Source organism: Microcaecilia unicolor, chromosome 1, assembly GCF_901765095.1.
Source record: "Microcaecilia unicolor chromosome 1, aMicUni1.1, whole genome shotgun sequence".
Taxonomy (NCBI): domain Eukaryota; kingdom Metazoa; phylum Chordata; class Amphibia; order Gymnophiona; family Siphonopidae; genus Microcaecilia; species Microcaecilia unicolor.
The window spans coordinates 28,536,195-28,557,088 of NC_044031.1; the positions used below are offsets into that span (position 1 = coordinate 28,536,195).

A 20,894-nucleotide genomic window follows, 5' to 3' on the forward strand; every position below is an offset into this window, starting at 1 on the left:
GTTCTTGGTCCCCTCCTCTTTTCTATCTACACTTCTTCCCTTGGTTCATTAATCTCATCCCATGGCTTTTCCTACCACCTCTATGCTGATGACTCCCAAATCTACCTTTCTACCCCTGATATCTCACCTTGCATCCAAACCAAAGTTTCAGCGTGCTTGTCTGACATTGCTGCCTGGATGTCTCAACGCCACCTGAAATTAAATATGACCAAAACCGAGCTTCTCATTTTCCCCCCCAAACCCACCTCCCCGCTCCCCCCGTTTTCTATTTCTGTTGATGGCTCTCTCATTCTCCCTGTCTCCTCAGCTCGAAACCTTGGGGTCATCTTTGACTCTTCTCTCTCCTTCTCTGCTCATATCCAGCAGACCGCCAAGACCTGTCGTTTCTTTCTTTACAACATCCGTAAAATCCGCCCCTTTCTTTCCGAGCACTCTACCAAAACCCTCATCCACACCCTTGTCACCTCTCGTTTAGACTACTGCAATCTGCTTCTTCCTGGCCTCCCACTTAGTCACCTCTCCCCTCTCCAGTCGGTTCAAAACTCTGCTGCCCGTCTCATCTTCCGCCAGGGTCGCTTTACTCATACTACCCCTCTCCTCAAGACCCTTCACTGGCTCCCTATCCGTTTTCGCATCCTGTTCAAACTTCTTCTACTAACCTATAAATGTATTCACTCTGCTGCTCCCCAGTATCTCTCCACACTCGTCCTTCCCTACACCCCTTCCCGTGCACTCCGCTCCATGGATAAATCCTTCTTATCTGTTCCCTTCTCCACTACTGCCAACTCCAGACTTCGCGCCTTCTATCTCGCTGCACCCTACGCCTGGAATAAACTTCCTGAGCCCCTACGTCTTGCCCCATCCTTGGCCACCTTTAAATCTAGACTGAAAACCCACCTCTTTAACATTGCTTTTGACTCGTAACCACTTGTAACCACTCGCCTCCACCTACCCTCCTCTCTTCCTTCCCGTTCACATTAATTGATTTGATTTGCTTACTTTATTTATTTTTTGTCTATTAGATTGTAAGCTCTTTGAGCAGGGACTGTCTTTCTTCTATGTTTGTACAGCGCTGCGTATGCCTTGTAGCGCTATAGAAATGCTAAATAGTAGTAGTAGTAGTAGCAAGGAATGCAACTTTTTTCTTACGTAGTCGATATTTTAATGATGATACTTGTACTGGACGTACTTTCCCAGTCTTTTGATAAACTCAAAATTGCATTGATCTAGTGGAGCGTTAGACTCAGGGGACATCTTTTAACTTAACAAAACTAGCTTTGTGGTTCAGAATTCAACAGCTGCCGTACCACCAAACTCGAGTGTATCTCTCCCACTTAAAAGATCGTCAAGGTATTGTGTGTAATACTAGATTTGTCTATCCTTTTGAACCTTAGGTGAACAAACTCAGGGAAGTTAATCAACGTGGGCTACCATTAAAACAGGTTACTTTACCACAGCTCATGCTACTTTAGTACAGGTCCCATTTTATGCAATGAGACCCTATGCTAAAATAGAGTTTGTTTGGGGGGGGGGGGGGTTGACCACACACTGTGCTATCTTACGGTACATGTACGACCCTTAGACATTCTGAGCATTCTGCGTCTCCCTGAGAGTGTTTTCTGGTTTGTGTTTCAGATGCAGGTGACATTCGAAGACATCACTATCTCTTTCTCCCAGGAGGAGTGGGAGTATTTAGATGAAGGACAGAAGGAGCTTTACAGGGAGGTGATGAAGGAGAATTATGAGACTCTGATCTCCCTAGGTAAGGATTGCATGAACTGAATTTTTAGGAGACAAAGCATCTAATGAATTTGAAGTAATATGAGACGTTTTTCTGTACCTCCTCCACTCCAGAAGCTCTAACTTGATCAATGAAAGATGTTTATGCATGTTATGAATATTTTTAAACATTAACTAATAATTAAATGTATATTGCTATTCTTTATGTACTACTTACTACTACTACTACTTATCATTTCTGCAGCGCTGTACACTTGAACATGAAGAGACAGTCCCTGCTCGACAGAGCTTACAATCTAATTAGGACAGACAGACAGAACAAACGAGATAAGGGAATATTAAAGTGAAGATGATAAAATAAGGGTTCTGAACAAGTGAATAAGGGTTAGGAGTTAAAAGCAGCATCAAAAAGGTGGGCTTGCAAGGGCAGGCTTCTGTTTCTGTGAGTCTGACGTCCTGCACATATGTGCAGGACGTCAGACTCACAGAAACAGAAGCCTGCCCTTGCAGATCAGCCATGTTGGAGAAGAGGGACAAATAAGGGATAAGGACAAAGAGTAGCAAGATTCTGGAATCCCAAAGACTACTACTACTTATCATTTCTATAGCGCTACTAGATGTACACAGCGCTGTACATTTGAACATGAAGAGACAGTCCCTGCTCGACAGAGCTTACAATCTAATTAGGACAGACAAACAAGTGATAAGGGAATAGTAAAGTGAGGATGATAAAATAAGGGTTCTGAACAAGTGAACAACGGTTAGGAGTTAAAAGCAGCATCAAAAAGGTGGGCTTTTAGCTTAGATTTGAAGACAGTCAGAGATGGAGCTTGACGTACCGGCTCAGGAAGTCTATTCCAGGCATATGGTGCAGCAAGATAAAAGGAACGGAGTCTGGAGTTAGCAGTGGAGGAGAAGGGTGCAGATAAGAGAGATTTACCCAGTGAACGGAGTTCCCGGGGAGGAATGTAGAGAGAGATGAGAGTGGAGAGGTACTGAGGAGCTGCAGAGTGAATGCACTTATAGGTCAATAAGAGGAGTTTGAACTGTATGCGGAAATGGATAGGAAGCCAGTGAAGTGACTTGAGGAGAGGGCTAATATGAGCATAACGACCCTGGCGGAATATTAGTCGTGCAGCAGAATTTTGAACAGATTGAAGAGGAGAGAGATGGCTAAGCGAGAGGTGATAAGAGCATGGATGAGGGTTCTGGTAGTGTGCTCAGAAAGGAAAGGGCGAATTTTGCTGATATTATAGAGAAAGAAACGACAGGTTTTAGCAGTCTGTTGAATATGTGCAGAGGAGAGGGAGGAGTCGAAGATGACCCCAAGGTTACGAACTGATGAGACAGGAAGGATGAGAGTGTTATGCACAGAAATAGAGAATGGGGGAGGAGGAGAGGTTGGTTTAGGGGGAAAGATAAGAAGCTGAGTCTTGGTCATGTTTAGTTTCAGATGGCGCTGAGACATCCAGGCAGCAATGTCAAACAGGCAGGCTGATACTTTGGCCTGGATTTCGGCTGAGATTTCTGGTGTGGCGAGGTAGATCTGGGAGTCATCAGCCTAAAGATGATACTGAAAACCATGGGATGAGATCAGAGTACCAAGGGAAGAAGTATAGATGGAGAAGAGAAGAGGTCCCAGGACAGATCCCTGAGGTACACCAACTGACAGTGGGATAGAAGTAGAAGAGGATCCACTAGAGTATCACTAAAGGTACGCTGGGAGAGATAAGAAGAAAACCAGGAAAGAACAGAGCCCTGAAATCCAAGTGAGGACAGCGTATCAAGGAGTAGGCTGTGATCAACAGTGTCAAAAGCAGCAGATAGATCGAGAAGGATGAGGATAGAATAGAGACCTTTGGATCTAGCTAGGAACAGATCATTGGAGACTTTAGCAAGCGCTGTTTCAGTTGAATGAAGGGAGCGAAAGCCAGATTGAAGTGGATCAAGAATAGCTTGAGATGAAAGAAATTCAAGGCAATGGCGGTGAACGGGTACGTTCAAGTATCTTGGATAGGAAAGGGAGGAGGGAGATAGGGCGATAGTTGGAAGGACAGGTAGGGTCCAATGAAGGTTTTGGAGTGGTGTGACTACGGCATATTTGAAGGCATCAGGAACAGTTGCAGTGGACAATGAAAGATTGAGGATATGACAGATAAACGGGATGACAGTAGGAGAGATAGTGTTAAGTAGATGGGTGGGAATAGGATCAGAGGAACAGGTAGTTAGTTTCGAGGAGGAAAGAAGATGTGTAGTTTCCTCTTCAGTGATTTCAGAAATGGAAGAAAAGGAGGCAGGGGTTGGAGGGTTGAGAGAATGGACTAAGGGAAGGAGAGGTGGAGGTGACCTGATTGAGAATTCAAGTTTAATCTTGTGAACCTTATCATGAAAGTACTCAGCCAGAGTCTGGGGGGAAAGTGAAGGGGGGGGGGGGGGTTGGAGGTGAAGGCACTTTGAGGCGAGAGTTCAGTGTGGCAAAGAGACATCGAGGGTTTGAGCCAAGAGAATTTGTCAACTGGATGTAATAGTCCTGTTTGGCAAGTAAAAGAGCAGACTGGAAGGAGGTCAGCAAGAATTTGAAATGTATGAAGTTAGCATGGGCACGGGATTTCAGCCAAAGGCGTTCGGCAGAGCGGGCACAGGAACGTAGGTAGTGGATTCTAGAGGTCAGCCAAGGCTGGGGTTTGGTACGTTTTACAGAATTGGGAATGGGAGGAGCGAGAGTGTCCAGAGCAGAGGAGAGAATAGTATTATAGGAAGAGACAGCCTTGGATAACATAGTGGTTCAGTATTTAAAACTTTAGGTATTGATCAGTGTTGATTGTTTCTGTCCTTTTGTACCATTTATTGTCATTTTATTATTGAATGCATATACTTAATTTTTAATTTTTATATCTTTTAATTGTAAAGAACCCCTGAAGAAGGCCTTGAGTGCTGAAACACGGCCTGCGTTGGGTTTCAATTGTCAGTGTATGTTGAGTTTGGATAATAAACGCGTTTTATTGATCAGCTTGGAGCTTGTGATTGGCTTCTTCTACTTTTGTGTACTGCTTTGTTCAGCAGCACTGTAACAGAAATCCTGTGGTTACTGGCAACTATGAAATGATTTGCCTGTTTTTTGTTTTTCTTTGTTTTTTTTTTTTTTGTATCAATACATTTTTATTGTTTATTTTATTTATTTGTTGCATTTATATCCCACATTTTCCCACCTATTTGCAGGCTCAATGTGGCTTAGAGAAATACAAAACATACAAAGTACCCCTCCCCCCCCCATAGCTTGACAAAACACCCAATAAGAACATCCTCTCTCCCTTCCCAACCCCCTCCCCTCCATCCCACTGAAGGAACAACCAACCCTCCTCATAACCCCTCCCAATCCCTAAACCCACCTAGTCTGCATTAGAAGGTATTTTTTTTGTTTGTTTTTTGGTACGTTGACAAATGGCCACCAGACTTCAGATCTGCTGGATTTTAATTTATTGTTGAGTTAATAATACATAGTCCGTACAAGTTTATCTGCATTAGTTTAACCTAGCAGTTAAAGTAGTAAACTGAGAACCAGGGAGGCCAAGGCTAAAATCCAGCTGCAGCTGCTTGAGATCTTGGACCAGTTGCTTAACCCTCCATTGCTTCAGATATTAACTTAGAAACCCTTTTACTGAACCACGCTACTAAATGGGTTTATTGCACACTAAGCCCATTTGTAGCACGGCTGCAAATTTGGCCTTTTTCAATTATTTCATTTTCTGGCTGTGCACTGATGATAGCATTAGCACACAACCACTGAACAAAATAAATGCAGAGCCCTTACTGCCTCTTATATAGGAGGCACTAAGGGGGACTGAAAAATGGCCTACGCTGGTATAGGTGTGTGTTTTGGACGCGCACAGGTCCATTTTGCAGCACGCCTGGAAAAAAAAAATGAACGTGTGGCAAAAGTTAAAAGCATTGCAGACAGGTGGACCCAGGCTCCTACCTCCCCCTACCTGTTACACTTGTGGAGGAAACTGTGAGCCCTCCAAACCTCACCAGAAACCCACTGTTCCCAACATATTGGTATCCCTTTCACCCGTAAAGGCTATGGTAGTGATGTACAGTTGAGAGTAGTTTTTTGTTACATTTGTACCCCGCGCTTTCCCACTCATGGCAGGCTCAATGCGGCTTACATGGGGCAATGGAGGGTTAAGTGACTTGCCCAGAGACACAAGGAGCTGCCTGTGCCTGAAGTGGGAATCGAACTCAGTTCCTCAGGACCAAAGTCCACCACCCTAACCACTAGGCCACTCCTCCACTGTTGCTACTATTTGAGATTCTACATGGAATGTTGCTATTCCACTAGAAGTCGGCCCTTGCAGATCACCAATGTGGCCGCGCAGGACGTCAGACTCACAGAAACAGAAGCCTGCGCAGCCTTCTACATGGAATGTTGCTAGTGGAATAGCAACATTCCATGTAGAATCTTCAATAGTAGCAACGTTCCATGTAGAATCTCCAATAGTATCTATTTTACTTTTGTTACATTTGTACCCCGCGCTTTCCCACTCATGGCAGGCTCAATGCGGCTTACATGGGGCAATGGAGGGTTAAGTGACTTGCCCAGAGTCACAAGGAGCTGCCTGTGCCTGAAGTGGGAATCAAACTCAGTTCCCCAGGACCAAAGTCCACCACCCTAACCACTAGGCCACTCCTCCACTGTTGCTACTATTTCAGATTCTACATGGAATGTTGCTAGTGGAATAGCAACATTCCATGTAGAATCTCCAATAGTAGCAACATTCCATGTAGAATCTCCAATAGTAGCAACATTCCATGTAGAATCTTCAATAGTAGCAACGTTCCATGTAGAATCTCCAATAGTATCTATTTTACTTTTGTTACATTTGTACCCCGCGCTTTCCCACTCATGGCAGGCTCAATGTGGCTTACATGGGGCAATGGAGGGTTAAGTGACTTGCCCAGAGACACAAGGAGCTGCCTGTGCCTGAAGTGGGAATCGAACTCAGTTCCCCAGGACCAGAGTCCACCACCCTAACCACTAGGCCACTCCTCCACTGTTGCTACTATTTCAGATTCTACATGGAATGTTGCTAGTGGAATAGCAACATTCCATGTAGAATCTCCAATAGTAGCAACATTCCATGCAGAATCTCCAATAGTAGCAACATTCCATGCAGAATCTCCAATAGTAGCAACATTCCATGTAGAATCTCCAATAGTAGCAACATTCCATGTAGAAGTCGGCCCTTGCAGATCACCAATGTGGCCGCGCAGGCTTCTGCTTCTGTGAGTCTGACGTCCTGCACGTACGTGCAGGACGTCAGACTCACAGAAACAGAAGCCTGCGCGGCCTAATGGAATAGCAACATTCCATGTAGAATCTCCAATAGTAGCAACATTCCATGCAGAATCTCCAATAGTAGCAACATTCCATGCAGAATCTCCAATAGTAGCAACATTCCATGTAGAATCTCCAATAGTAGCAACATTCCATGTAGAAGTCGGCCCTTGCAGATCACCAATGTGGCCGCGCAGGCTTCTGCTTCTGTGAGTCTGACGTCCTGCACGTACGTGCAGGACGTCAGACTCACAGAAACAGAAGCCTGCGCGGCCTAATGGAATAGCAACATTCCATGTAGAATCTCCAATAGTAGCAACATTCCATGTAGAATCTCCAATAGTATCTATTTTACTTTTGTTACATTTGTACCCCGCGCTTTCCCGCTCATGGCAGGCTCAATGCGGCTTCCATGGGGCAATGGAGGGTTAAGTGACTTGCCCAGAGTCACAAGGAGCTGCCTGTGCCTGAAGTGGGAATCGAACTCAGTTCCCCAGGACCAGAGTCCACCACCCTAACCACTAGGGGGGCTTAGCAGACAAGGTAAGGGAGCAGTGATCAGATGTGTACCTGGGAGCATTTTACGAAGTCCACTGCAGTTCCTCCTAGGGTGCCATATCGCTTTCCTGGGATGTCACTTTTCCATTATTCTACCGGATGGTTGGCTTAACAAGTACTGCTTGGAAGCTGGGCATCGCCATAGAAGTTAAAGGGTGCTTTTACTAAGGTGCGCTGAAAAGTGGCCTGCACTGGTGTCAACGCGTGTATTGGATGCACGCAGGTTCATTTTTCAGCACGCCTGGAAAAAAAAAATGAACGTGTGGCAAAAGTTAAAAGCATTGCAGACAGGTGGACCCAGGCTCCTACCTCCCCCTACCTGTTACACTTGTGGAGGAAACTGTGAGCCCTCCAAACCTCACCAGAAACCCACTGCTCCCAACATATTGGTATCCCTTTCACCCGTAAAGGCTATGGTAGTGGTGTACAGTTGAGAGTAGTTTTTTGTTACATTTGTACCCCGCGCTTTCCCACTCATGGCAGGCTCAATGCGGCTTACATGGGGCAATGGAGGGTTAAGTGATTTGCCCAGAGTCACAAGGAGCTGCCTGTGCCTGGTGGGAATCGAACTCAGTTCCTCAGGACCAAAGTCCACCACCCTAACCACTAGGCCACTCCTCCACTGTTGCTACTATTTCAGATCCTACATGGAATGTTGCTATTCCACTAGAAGTCGGCCCTTGCAGATCACCAATGTGGCCGCACAGGCTTCTGCTTCTGTGAGTCTGATGTCCTGCATGTACGTGCAGGACGTCAGACTCACAGAAACAGAAGCCTGCGCAGCCTTCTACATGGAATGTTGCTAGTGGAATAGCAACATTCCATGTAGAATCTCCAATAGTAGCAACATTCCATGTAGAATCTCCAATAGTAGCAACATTCCATGTAGAAGTCGGCCCTTGCAGATCACCAATGTGGCCGCGCAGGCTTCTGCTTCTGTGAGTCTGACGTCCTGCACGTACGTGCAGGACGTCAGACTCACAGAAACAGAAGCCTGCGCGGCCTAATGGAATAGCAACATTCCATGTAGAATCTCCAATAGTAGCAACATTCCATGCAGAATCTCCAATAGTAGCAACATTCCATGCAGAATCTCCAATAGTAGCAACATTCCATGTAGAAGTCGGCCCTTGCAGATCACCAATGTGGCCGCACAGGCTTCTGCTTCTGTGAGTCTGACGTCCTGCACGTACGTGCAGGACGTCAGACTCACAGAAGCAGAAGCCTGCGCGGCCTAATGGAATAGCAACATTCCATGTAGAATCTCCAATAGTAGCAACATTCCATGTAGAATCTCCAATAGTAGCAACATTCCATGTAGAAGTCGGCCCTTGCAGATCACCAATGTGGCCGCGCAGGCTTCTGCTTCTGTGAGTCTGACGTCCTGCACATACGTGCAGGACGTCAGACTCACAGAAACAGAAGCCTGCACGGCCTAATGGAATAGCAACATTCCATGTAGAATCTCCAATAATAGCAACATTCCATGCAGAATCTCCAATAGTAGCAACATTCCATGTAGAATCTCCAATAGTAGCAACATTCCATGTAGAATCTCCAATAGTAGCAACATTCCATGTAGAAGTCGGCCCTTGCAGATCACCAATGTGGCCGCGCAGGCTTCTGCTTCTGTGAGTCTGACGTCCTGCACATACGTGCAGGACGTCAGACTCACAGAAACAGAAGCCTGCGCGGCCTAATGGAATAGCAACATTCCATGCAGAATCTCCAATAGTAGCAACATTCCATGCAGAATCTCCAATAGTATCTATTTTACTTTTGTTACATTTGTACCCCGCGCTTTCCCGCTCATGGCAGGCTCAATGCGGCTTCCATGGGGCAATGGAGGGTTAAGTGACTTGCCCAGAGTCGCAAGGAGCTGCCTGTGCCTGAAGTGGGAATCGAACTCAGTTCCCCAGGACCAGAGTCCACCACCCTAACCACTAGGGGGGCTTAGCAGACAAGGTAAGGGAGCAGTGATCAGATGTGTACCTGGGAGCATTTTACGAAGTCCACTGCAGTTCCCCCTAGGGTGCCATATCGCTTTCCTGGGATGTCACTTTTCCATTATTCTACCAGATGGTTGGCTTAAGTACTGCTTGGAAGCTGGGCATCGCCATAGAAGTTAAAGGGTCCTTTTACTAAGGTGCGCTGAAAAGTGGCCTGCACTGGTGTCAACGCGTGTATTGGATGCACGCAGGTTCATTTTTCAGCGCACCTGCAAAAAAGGCCTTTTTTTTTTTAACAAAATGTTTGGGCTGAAAATGGACACGTGGTAAAATGAAAATTGGCGTGTGTCCATTTTGTGCCTGAGGCCATACCACCACCCATTGGCTTAGCGGTAAGGTCTCGCATGTTAACCAGTCGGTAATTGTCTGCGCGCGTACAATGCTGATTGCCGCCCGGTTAGCATGCGCCTACTGGGCGCACATACAAAATGAACTCACCGCCCAGGCCACATGGTAGCCGGGTGGTAGTTCCAAATTGGCCCGTGTTGGGCGCACCTAGGTGGCTTAGTATAAGGGCCCCTAAATGTTTCTAAATGAAATATATCAAATTTTTAAAAATGCTATTCATTTGATGGGCACAGGAGGATTTTTATGCCTCTGACTGCAGCTAAGCCTTGAAGTGACCACATTTTGAATGGTTGAGGCCTTTTCCTCCTTCTGATTTCTCCACGTTATTTTCTTCAGTGAGGATTTGTTTGCTCGTTGAAGTATAATAACCCATAGATCCATCTGCTTTTATAATGGATGGCAGTAGTGGATCCTCCATCCCTGCCACCGTCGTATACTGTTCCCTGATAACTACTGCTGTGCATTTATCTGTGAATATAATTAGAAATATAACCCAATTTTATTCCTGGACACAGGCTATGAAAAGGTCAATCCTGATATAATCTCGAGAATTAAACAAGAGGAAGATCTGTATGTCTTGGATCCACAGGAGTCGGAAGTTACTCAGTCATACTCCGGTGAGTAATCATACTATCCAGCTTATAATCGAAATAGTAAAACGCCTATATTGTGACCCAAATCGGGAGATAGACGTTTATCTCACAAAAACGAATAAAGCGGTATAATCGAAAGCCGAATTTGGACGTTTTCAACTGCACTCCGTCGCGGATGCGGACAAAGTTGATGGGGGCGTGTCAAAGGCGGAACTGGGGCATGGTTATCGGCCGATCAGAGATAGGCGCCTTTCGCCGATAATGGAAAAAAAAATATGCGTGTTTAGCGAGAATTCAGGGCACTTTTCCTGGACCTTGTTTTTCCACGAATAAGGCCCCAAAAAGTGCCCTAAATGACCAGATGACCACTGGAGGGAGTCGGGGATGACCTCCCCTGACTCCTCCAGTGGTCACAAACCCCCTCCCACCACAAAATATGCCGTTTCACAACTTTTTATTTTCACCCTCAAATGTCATACCCACCTCCCTGGCAGCAGTATGCAGGTCACTGGAGCAGTTATTAGGGGGTGCAGTGGACTTCAGGCAGGTGGACCCAGGCCCATCCCCCCCCCCCCCCACATGTTACACTTGTGCTGGTAAATGGGAGCCCTCCAAACCACCCCCCAAACCCACTGTACCCACATGTAGGTGCCCCCCTTCACCCCTTAGGGCTATAGTAATGGTGTAGACTTGTGGGCAGTGGGTTTTGAGGGGGATTTGGGGGGCTCAACACACAAGGGAAGGGTGCTATGCACCTGGGAGCTGTTTTACCTTTTTTTTTGTTTTTGTGAAAGTGCCCCCTAGGGTGCCCGGTTGGTGTCCTGGCATGTGAGGGGGACCAGTGCACTACGAATCCTGGCCCCTCCCACAAATAAATGACTTGGAGTTATTCGTTTTTGAGCTGGGCGCTTTCATTTTCCATTATCGCTGAAAAACAAAAACGCCCAGCTCACAAATTGTCGAATAAAACATGGACGTCTATTTTTTGCGAAACTATGGTTCGGTCCGCCCCTTCACGGACCCGTTCTCGGAGATAAACGCCCATGGAGATAGACGTTTTCGTTCGATTATGCCCCTCCACGGAGAGTAAGAGGAGCTATATATAAGCATAGAAGAAAAGTGTTAGGAGGAATTACAGAATAAAGTTGAGCAGTAATAATTTACAGAGTAGGAGAAGGCAATAGAGGGTAGATAAGTAAATAGTTGTTGAACAAAATAATAAGAGGTAGTGGAGTACAGGTGAATAACAAATAACTAAGCTGAGTAAGTGTCTACGCGCGCCAAAATGGAGTTACCGCCCGGCTATCGCATAGCTCTCGCGGTAATTTCATTTCTGGCGCACGTCGGAAAAATAATTTTTCTTTTCGGACGTGCGTATTGGATGCATTTAAAGCGCATAGGTCATTATCGTTTGCGTGAGAATTTACCGCTAGATCAATGGCTGGCGGTAAGATCTCGGACCCAAAATGGATGCGCGGCAATTTTCATTTTGCCACACGTCCATTTTCGGCAAAAAAAAAAAGGCATTTTTTTTTTACAGGAGCATCGAAAAATGATTCTGCGTGTGCCCAAAACGCACATCTGCACTACTGCAGGCCATTTTTCAGCACGTCTTTGTAAAAAGGCCCCATAAATCGGTAAAAGGAGAAATGACAGAGTAAAGCTGTTCAGATTAAGGGAATATGTTACAGAGTACAGGTGAACAATAAGTATTATAGGGTAAAGATGATCGATACATATCATGTAGTGTAAGAGGTAGTAGGTACAGGATACAGATGAGTTAAAATGCTATACAGAGTAAGAAGAGGAAAAGAGCACAGTTGAGCGATAATGTTTTACAGATAAAAGGAATTATAGAACACAAGTGAGATTAAATACTATTCAGCGTAATAAGAGCTGGTGGTCCCTGCGCGACTATCATGGATTTCGATGACATTTTCTGTGAACATTCATACATGTCCCCAATGAACATTGGTAAAGTTTTACGTTCGCTGAGGCAATACTTGCTGAGATATAGTCATTTCTTTGACCCCATACTGCAGCCTTCGCGCAGGGACCACCAGACCACTTGACATGGAATGACGTTGTACAAAGTAAGAGAATGTATTAAAGACTACAGTTAAATAAAGTGACGTTATTTTCCTGTAACGGGTGCTCTCTGTGGTCAGCATTATATAAGCCCTCACACGTGGGCAATATCAGATAAAGCCCAGCATGGTAAAAAGATTTTTTAGAGAGCTCTAGAAGTTTGTATAATTTTTTTTTTTGTGGATGTGAGCCATATGTATGCAATGAGATAAAAGTGAGAGGACGACCAAGGATTCCAAAGGCTGAGAAGATGTATAATAATATAGATATTTATTAAGGTATAAAGACTCCTTAAATATCTTGGTATTTGTAAATATAAGAGCCATGTGTTTTTAAGGTGTAAAGCCTTTAGGTTGGACATAAGCGAAGCAGTGTAGTGACTGTAGTGAGGGAATTCAATTCTCGGTAAATTCAATCCACCCAACTCCAGGTACTGGAGACATAGGTAAAGTGACGCTTATCCCTGCATATAATAATGCAGTGGGCAATTAAGTGCAGAGACTTCCTTTAAATGGGTTTTAAAAACAGTATGTACAGTTACACAGGGTTTCTGAGCTGTGAATTTTTCTCATTAGATTTCAGCTAACATCCCTCTCAGTGATTTAGAAATGTGACTCTTCATGTGAAAAGTTTGGGGGAGGGGGGGGGGGCGGGATATGGACCCTTGTGCTGGATTTTTCTAAACATCAGAAATCCAAGCTGTCCATCGTCTAGCCTCGACTTTCCTAGTAGCGGGCACAGGGCCGGTCTTAGCAAGTGCGGGGCCCTATGCAGACCAATTTGGAGGGGCCCCATCCTAGCCCCACCCCACCATAGCCCTGCCTCACCGTAGCCCCGCCCCCACCCTAGCTCCACCCCATTGATAAGATTATTCCATTTTTAGAACATTTTTTATGAAATTTCAAATAAAGACAAATGAAGCTAAACTTGTACAAAAAACTGATTGAAATAATAAGCACAATGCTATCATTGCTTTTGACTCGTAACCACTCGCCTCCACCTACCCTCCTCTCTTCCTTCCCGTTCACATTAATTGATTTGATTTGCTTACTTTATTTATTTTTTGTCTATTAGATTGTAAGCTCTTTGAGCAGGGACTGTCTTTCTTCTATGTTTGTGCAGCGCTGCGTATGCCTTGTAGCGCTATAGAAATGCTAAATAGTAGTAGTAGTAGTATCATGAAACCTCCCCTCCCCAGAAATTATTCAGTTCAGGTCCACTACAATTAGTAGTTCCAATTCTCATAACAAAGGAGAATAAAGGAAAAATATTAAGAAAAGATTCAGTACTTTCAAATTCCCCTATTACTCTGTAACCCATATATGCAATAAAATAAAAATGAAATGAAAAGATATACAATAAAATTAAGTGATATGTAAAATATAATGTACAATATAAAAACATATAGACCACCAAGGTATTAAAATTGTTTTAAAATATATACCACAGCTCTCTGACTCAAGAAGACTCCGACTCTGTCATCCATAATTGTCTGACAACACACAGAAAAAAATAAGTAAAAAAAAAAAAAGTCACAATTAATACCTTATACACCAATATACCAGCCATACGGAAAATGCAGACCGTCAACAATATGAAGCTAGCAAGGGATCATAATACCACAATTCTCATGCAGCGCCACAAAACACCCTTTTAGAGGTAGTGTGTCATGATTTAGGCTCTACACCCTTTCTGATGTTTGGTGCCACCTTAGTAAGGCCAACACACAATCTCTCCACTGCAAAACACTATACACAAACGTGTGCAAAAACACACTCATAACCTTAACAAACCATAAACAGCACTAATTCCAAGGACAGAACGAGCTACAACCTTATGCGTGGCGTGGAAAGGCAACTGTAATTACACCTGGCTCTAAAACACCAGTGCACAGAGCTAGATTACAAGAGGTTGGCGCGAGGGTGGTCACAGGATTTAGACTGTACAATTTCCCCTGAGACCTGTAAAACGTACCTAAACTCCTTATACAGACAAAGGCTGTCAATTCCGCAGAGAGAGAGGTTATACAAGTGGCTCCTTAGAACTCATATATCTCCGAGTAGAGCATTTAAAGCTGGATTTGCAGAAAATGGGAACTGTCCGAAATGTAATTCTGAAATGGCTACATTAGGACATATGTTTTGGGGTTGTAAGTATGTACAAAAATTTTGGCAACGGGTAGGGCAAGAGATAGATCGGATTTGGAGTTGCACATTCATTCAAGATCCACAAATATTATTCAACAACTTTAGGTACACAACAATACCTCCGGAGGGGCTCAAGGCGTTCTTATGCATTGGAATGTACTATTGCATTAACACAATTTTGCAATTTTGGAGGGGGATGGAGGAGCCCCCCCTGCAAGTGTGGCGGGGTCAAATGCTTAAACAAATGCGAGTTGACCGATGCGGAATACGAGAGATAGATAGTCTACCGGGCCAGAGGTTCAGGGCGCAATGGGAACCATTGTGGGAGACCCTAACACCCCGAGGGAGAAGTTATTTATTAAACTTCTGAAATCGCTAGTATCTTAGGCTATACACATGATCTTGGGGAAGAGTGGTTTGACTAAGGGATTAATATGACACCCTACTCAATGAGGCTGAAGATAAATATTCCACCTTTTAAACAAGTCACCAGATTGATAATGAGGGATTTCGATAAACACGTATGACTGAGAAACCATCACATTCTTGAAGTGATAAGGGGACATAATTGGATGCACACACATTAGCTTGAGAGAGATAACGGCCTAGGTGGTGTCGCTTAAACTTGCTCCTTTTTGATATAAGTTAGATGAATAAGAAAGGTGTCAGACTCTGTGTAAAGTAAAGGGAAGGGAAAGGGTGGGATGGGTGAAGAAGTAGGGATGGGGGGACTCTACAACACTAGCTTTACCTGTGGAAAAAACAGGAAAGATTCCAACGAATCTATAAGAACACAAGATTCGGTTGGGAGATATAAGGGAAGGCGGGGAGGGGACAAGGGAGGAAATGTTAAACAAAAAGTTGATGATGAATGCTGTTATGTTATTATGCGAATGGAAGTCTTGGGGTGACACTGTGTGTATCCTGGGCTATTGTTGTGACAATATATGTTTATCATCAATAAAAAATGTTTTCCATAAAAACACCAGTGCACAACCTAGTGAAAAAAAACAAACAAAAAGGGATTCAAACTATACGCTAGCAGGATACTGCACCTTCCTTGATCACACCTGAAAAACACATGAATGCAAAATACTGAACTGGAAAGTTACCTCAAGAAGTCAGACTCAGCATGCAGCAATACTACAAAAATTGAAACTTACATGAAAAATATCACAGATGCACATTTCCAAAAACTGACACATTCCAATTAATAAATCCTGAATAAAATAGTTTTTTCTACCTTTGTTGTCTGGTGACTTTGCTTTTCTGATCATGCTGGCTCAGTATCCGATTGTGCCGCTTTCTGTCCTCTTAACTCCGTTTCCAGGGCTTCCTTTCCATTTATTTCTTTACTTTCCGCCTTTCTTCTTCATTTCTTGCCCTACGTCCGTAAGTAAAAGCTGGGTCCTCCGCAGACTTGACTGTCCAGTGGATCCAGCTTCTGCCTATTTTCTATATCCATGTGCACTTTTTCTCCTCTCTTCCTTTTTCCCTCACCTCATCTCCTTCCTCACTCTTCCCTCGCCTCCATCCACGTCCAGCATTTCTTCTCTCTCCTCCATCCACCCATGTCCAGCGACCTTCCTGTCCCCCCTGCCATCCATCTATGTCCAGCAACCCCCCCGTCCCCTCTGCCCTCCCCTGCCATCCACCTATGTCCAGAGACCCCCTCCCCTCCAACCACCCATGTCCAGCGACCCTCCTGTGCCCCCTGCCCTCCACCTATGTCCAGAACCCCCCTCCCCTGCCATCCACCCATGTCCAGTGACCCTCCTGTCCCCCCTGCCCTCCCCTGCCATCCACCTATGTCCAGAACCCCCCCTCCCCTGCCATCCACCCATGTCCAGCGCCCGTCCTGTCCTCCCTGCCCGCCCCTGCCATCCACCTTTGTCCAGAAACCCCCTCCCCTGCCATCCATCCATGTCCAGCGACCCTCCTGTCCCCCCTGCCATCCATGTCCAGCAACCCCCCTGTCCCCTATGCCCTCCCCTGCCATCCACCCATGTCCAGCGACCCTCCTGTGCCCCCTGCCCTCCCCTGCCATCCACCTATGTCCAGAACCCCCCTCCCCTGCCATCCACCCATGTCCAGTGACCCTCCTGTCCCCCTTGCCATCCATGTCCAGCAACCCCCCCTGTCCCCATGCCCTCCCCTGCCATCCACCCATGTCCAGCAACCCTCCTGTGCCCCTGCCCTCCACCTATGTCCAGAAGCCCCCTCCCCTCCATCCACCCCATGTCCAGTGACCCTCCTGTCCCCCTTGCCAACTGCCTTCCACCTATGTCCAGTAACCCCCCCCCGTCCCCCCTGCCCTCCACCCATGTCCCGCGACGCGAGTCTCCTCGTTCCCCTGCTGCTCCCCCTTCCTCCAGCCACCTGAGACCCCTCCCGTCTGAGCCCCCCCCTCCCCGACCCGACAAACGACCCTCTTCTGCCGCCCGCACCTCACCTGACCCGACTCAGCATTTAAAAAAAACCTCCAAGCGGTGGTGCCGGTGCCTCGCGTCTGAGAGAAGAAAACTCGCTTCGTCGTTGGCCGGCTTTCCCTCAAGTCCCGCCCTTGCGGAAGTTACATCAGAGGGCAGGACTTGAGGGAAGGCCGGCCAACGACGAAGCGAGTTTTCTTCTCTCAGACGCGAGGCACCGGCACCGCCGCTTGGAGGTTTTTTAAAATGCTGGGTCAGGTGAGGTGAGGTGCGGGCGGCAGAAGAGGGTCGTTTGTTGGGGAGGGGGGGCTCAGATGGGAGGGGTCTCAGGTGGCTGGAGGGAGGGGGAGCTGCAGGGGAATGAGGAGACTCGCGTCGCGGGACATGGGTGGAGGGCAGGCGAGCGTGGTCGGAGAGGCAGAGGCGAGGCGCGCCGCGCGGGGCCCCCTTAGGTGCGTGGCCCTATGCGGCCGCCTCGGTCGCCTCTGCCTAAGACCGGCCCTGAGTGGGCAAGATAACACTGGCCTCATCATGAAAAGGTCCACATGCGCCGCCAGTGTTAAAGGTGGTTCATAAATGGACTATTTATACCAGATGTCAAAACTTGCAGCTATTCGAAATGGACAGGTGATTCAGTTTTATAAACTCTGGGACAAATATAGAGAGTGGAGAGCCCGATCGGGGATTGACTTGGACGCCTCACGGCTGCTGGTCCCGATGCTATAAGTGGTGTCTATGCTTGTTGGATCCCATTTAAGTGAATAATGGACTTGGGCTATCGGTGGCCATGCGCATCTTATCCTGCGTAATAAGGGAGGGGGTGGGAATAGAGGGGGGAAGGGAGAGTTGAGGGTTGTGATGTTGTAACATAGCTATGCAAAATGCTTTATTGATGTTTGTTAAAAATTTCTCAATAAAAATATTGGGGGGAAAAAAAGGAAATCCATGCTGTCTTTGCCTAGCATCAGAAAATTTCTTTCCTTAATTATTAATAAGGTCCTTAGTAACTAATACATAGTTAATGTCTCTTCTGTATATTTAACAGATAAGGAAGTCATAAAGAGAGAGGAAAATAAGGAGAATATGAAAGAATATCTTGTAGAAATTGAAGAAATCCCAAGACAATCGATGAATGTCTGTGAGAATATTTCCCAAGGGACCGAGAGGAAAAACGCAAGGAATCATGAGGAGGAATTGGAGAAGAAGCAGAGAGACCTTTCGGGAGACTCTCTGGATGGAGTCATTGAGTGTGAGATAAGTGATGGGGAACTCATAAACATCCCTGAGCACCAGAGAATCCTGAGAGCCGAGAGACCCTTCCAAAATAATAACGGTGATCAAGTGACTTCTGAACTCCATCAGGAAGAGCGGAAAGGGAAGAAACCCTGTCTGTGGGACAATTGCCAAAAAAGCTTTGGTAAGAAATATAATTTATCATTTGACCAGAGAGCCAACACTAGAGAGAAATCCTTTTCATGCTCTCAGTGTAGGAAGTGTTTCAGACCGAAGTTAAATCTGAAATTACACCAGAAAATGCATTCTGAAGTGAAACCATTTCTGTGCACTGAATGTAGCAACTGTTTCTGTCATAAGGAAGCATTAATTACACGCCAAAGAACAGACGCTGAAAAAAGACCTTTAGATAGTGTTGACTGTGTCAGATCTCGTAACTGTAAGCATTTCTTAAGAAACACCCAAAGAACAAACACAGAAAAGAGAAAATCGTTACGTTCTGAACTTGAGAAAAGAACTCGTGAGAAGAAAAATCAAATTAAGCGCAAATTAAAAGGATCAGGAAAAAAAGGATTTATGTGTACTGAGTGTGATAAATGCTTAACTTCTTTACGATCTCTAAGAAGGCATCAAATGGGTCACATGGAAGAGAAACCATTTGCATGCACTGAATGCAAGAAAGGTTTCACTTGTCTGTCAACACTGAAAATTCATCAAATGATCCACACAGGAGTGAAACCCTTCCCATGTACTGAGTGTGATAAAAGCTTTCCTTATTTGTCACATTTAAGAAGGCATCAAATGATTCATACAGGAAAAAAGCCTTTTACATGCATCGAGTGTAACAAGGGGTTCAATCGTCTGTCAAATTTGAAAATTCATGAAAGGATCCATACAGGAGAGAAACCTTTCACATGTACTCTGTGTAATAAATGTTTCACTCAACTATCATATCTGAAAATTCATCAAAAAAGTCACTTCACAGAAAAATCTTTTACATGTGATGAGTGTGATAAAAAGTTCATTTCCTTAGCATCTCTACAAAGACACAGAATAATGCATACAGGGAATAAACCTTTCACATGTACTGACTGTGATAAGGGTTTCTTGTCATTAGGCTCTCTAAAAAAGCATCAAATCAGCCACACAGGAATCAAATCCTTTCCGTGCATTGAGTGCAATAAATGTTTTGCTCATCTAGAAAATCTGAAAATTCATCAAAGGATCCACACAGGAGAGAAACCTTTCACATGCACCGAGTGCGATAAAAGTTTCATTTCTTTATCGTCTTTAAGAAAGCACCAATGGATCCACACAGGAAAGAAACCTTTTACTTGCATTGAATGTAAAAAATGTTTTAGTTATCTATCATATCTAAAAAGTCACCAGCGGATACATACGGGGGAGAAACCGTATGTGTGTACTGAGTGCGGTAAACGGTTCCTTTTTTTATCATACTTAACAAGACATCAAATGATCCACACAGAAAAGAATAATTTTACATGCATTGAGTGTAATAAAGCATTCACTGATCTATCAGATTTAAGACTTCATCAAAGCATCCATATAGAAGAGAAATTTTTCCCAACATTTTGGGGGCCATAACCTTGATGACGAATTTTCAAGGACACCTATGTAGATTATTATCCATATTACATCTTATGAACTCTATAAGGAAGTTGTGTTTGACATAATACAAGTACTATATAGCGAGTGAGAGACTAAAATCATGTTCCACGAACCTTGGTTTGGCAGTGTGAGGTTCCTTATTGTTATGGTAATGCACAAACACCCATTTGGAGATATTGCCCCTGAGAGGAACCTTTCACGTACATTTATTTGTACCTAAGAAGGCATTGAGTGATCCACATGGAAAAGTTTACATGCATTGAGTGTATTAAGGCTTCCAATTATTTTATCTGATTTGAAAATTCATTAATCCAAATGGGAAAGAAACTCTTCCAAGAATTTAGATCAACAAATGATGAAAACCAAGTGACAAATGTGTAAATACAGTAGGAAATACAAAGCATTGCTCCAGGAACCATTTGTTAATCAAACCCAGACACGTGAATGGGATGAGCAACTTGATAGTTGCAGCCCAGGACAGTGGATAAAGGATGAGAAGGTTTACAGTAAGTATAGATAAAACTGACACAACAAACATCTATAGATTCTATAAGAAACAGCTTTAAAATGTTAGGGTAAAGGGTCATGGATTTGATATACTGCCTTTCTGTGGTACTGCAAAGTGGTTTACGTATATTATTTGCAGGTACTTTCTGTGTTCCTAGTGGACTCACAATTTTGTTTTTGCTTGTTTTTTTTTGTACCTGGGGCAGTGGAGGGTTATGGGATAAATTCTATATATGGCACCTGAAAATTCTGCGCGGTAAAAAAATACGCCTAGGTGT

General features: G+C 44.8%; 1 protein-coding gene across 1 annotated transcript in view; it reads left to right on the forward strand.

Moving 5' to 3' along the window:
• Nucleotides 1–20,734, forward strand: part of LOC115460021 (oocyte zinc finger protein XlCOF6-like) — a 30,308-nt gene extending 9,574 nt beyond the window's left edge. Inside the window, exons 2-4 of the mRNA XM_030189880.1 lie at nt 1,636–1,762; nt 10,506–10,607; nt 18,293–20,734. Coding sequence (XP_030045740.1) covers nt 1,636–1,762; nt 10,506–10,607; nt 18,293–20,085 — 2,022 coding nt within the window. The 3' untranslated portion in view covers nt 20,086–20,734. The remainder of the gene's footprint in view (nt 1–1,635; nt 1,763–10,505; nt 10,608–18,292) is intronic.
• Nucleotides 20,735–20,894: the final 160 nt, after the last annotated feature.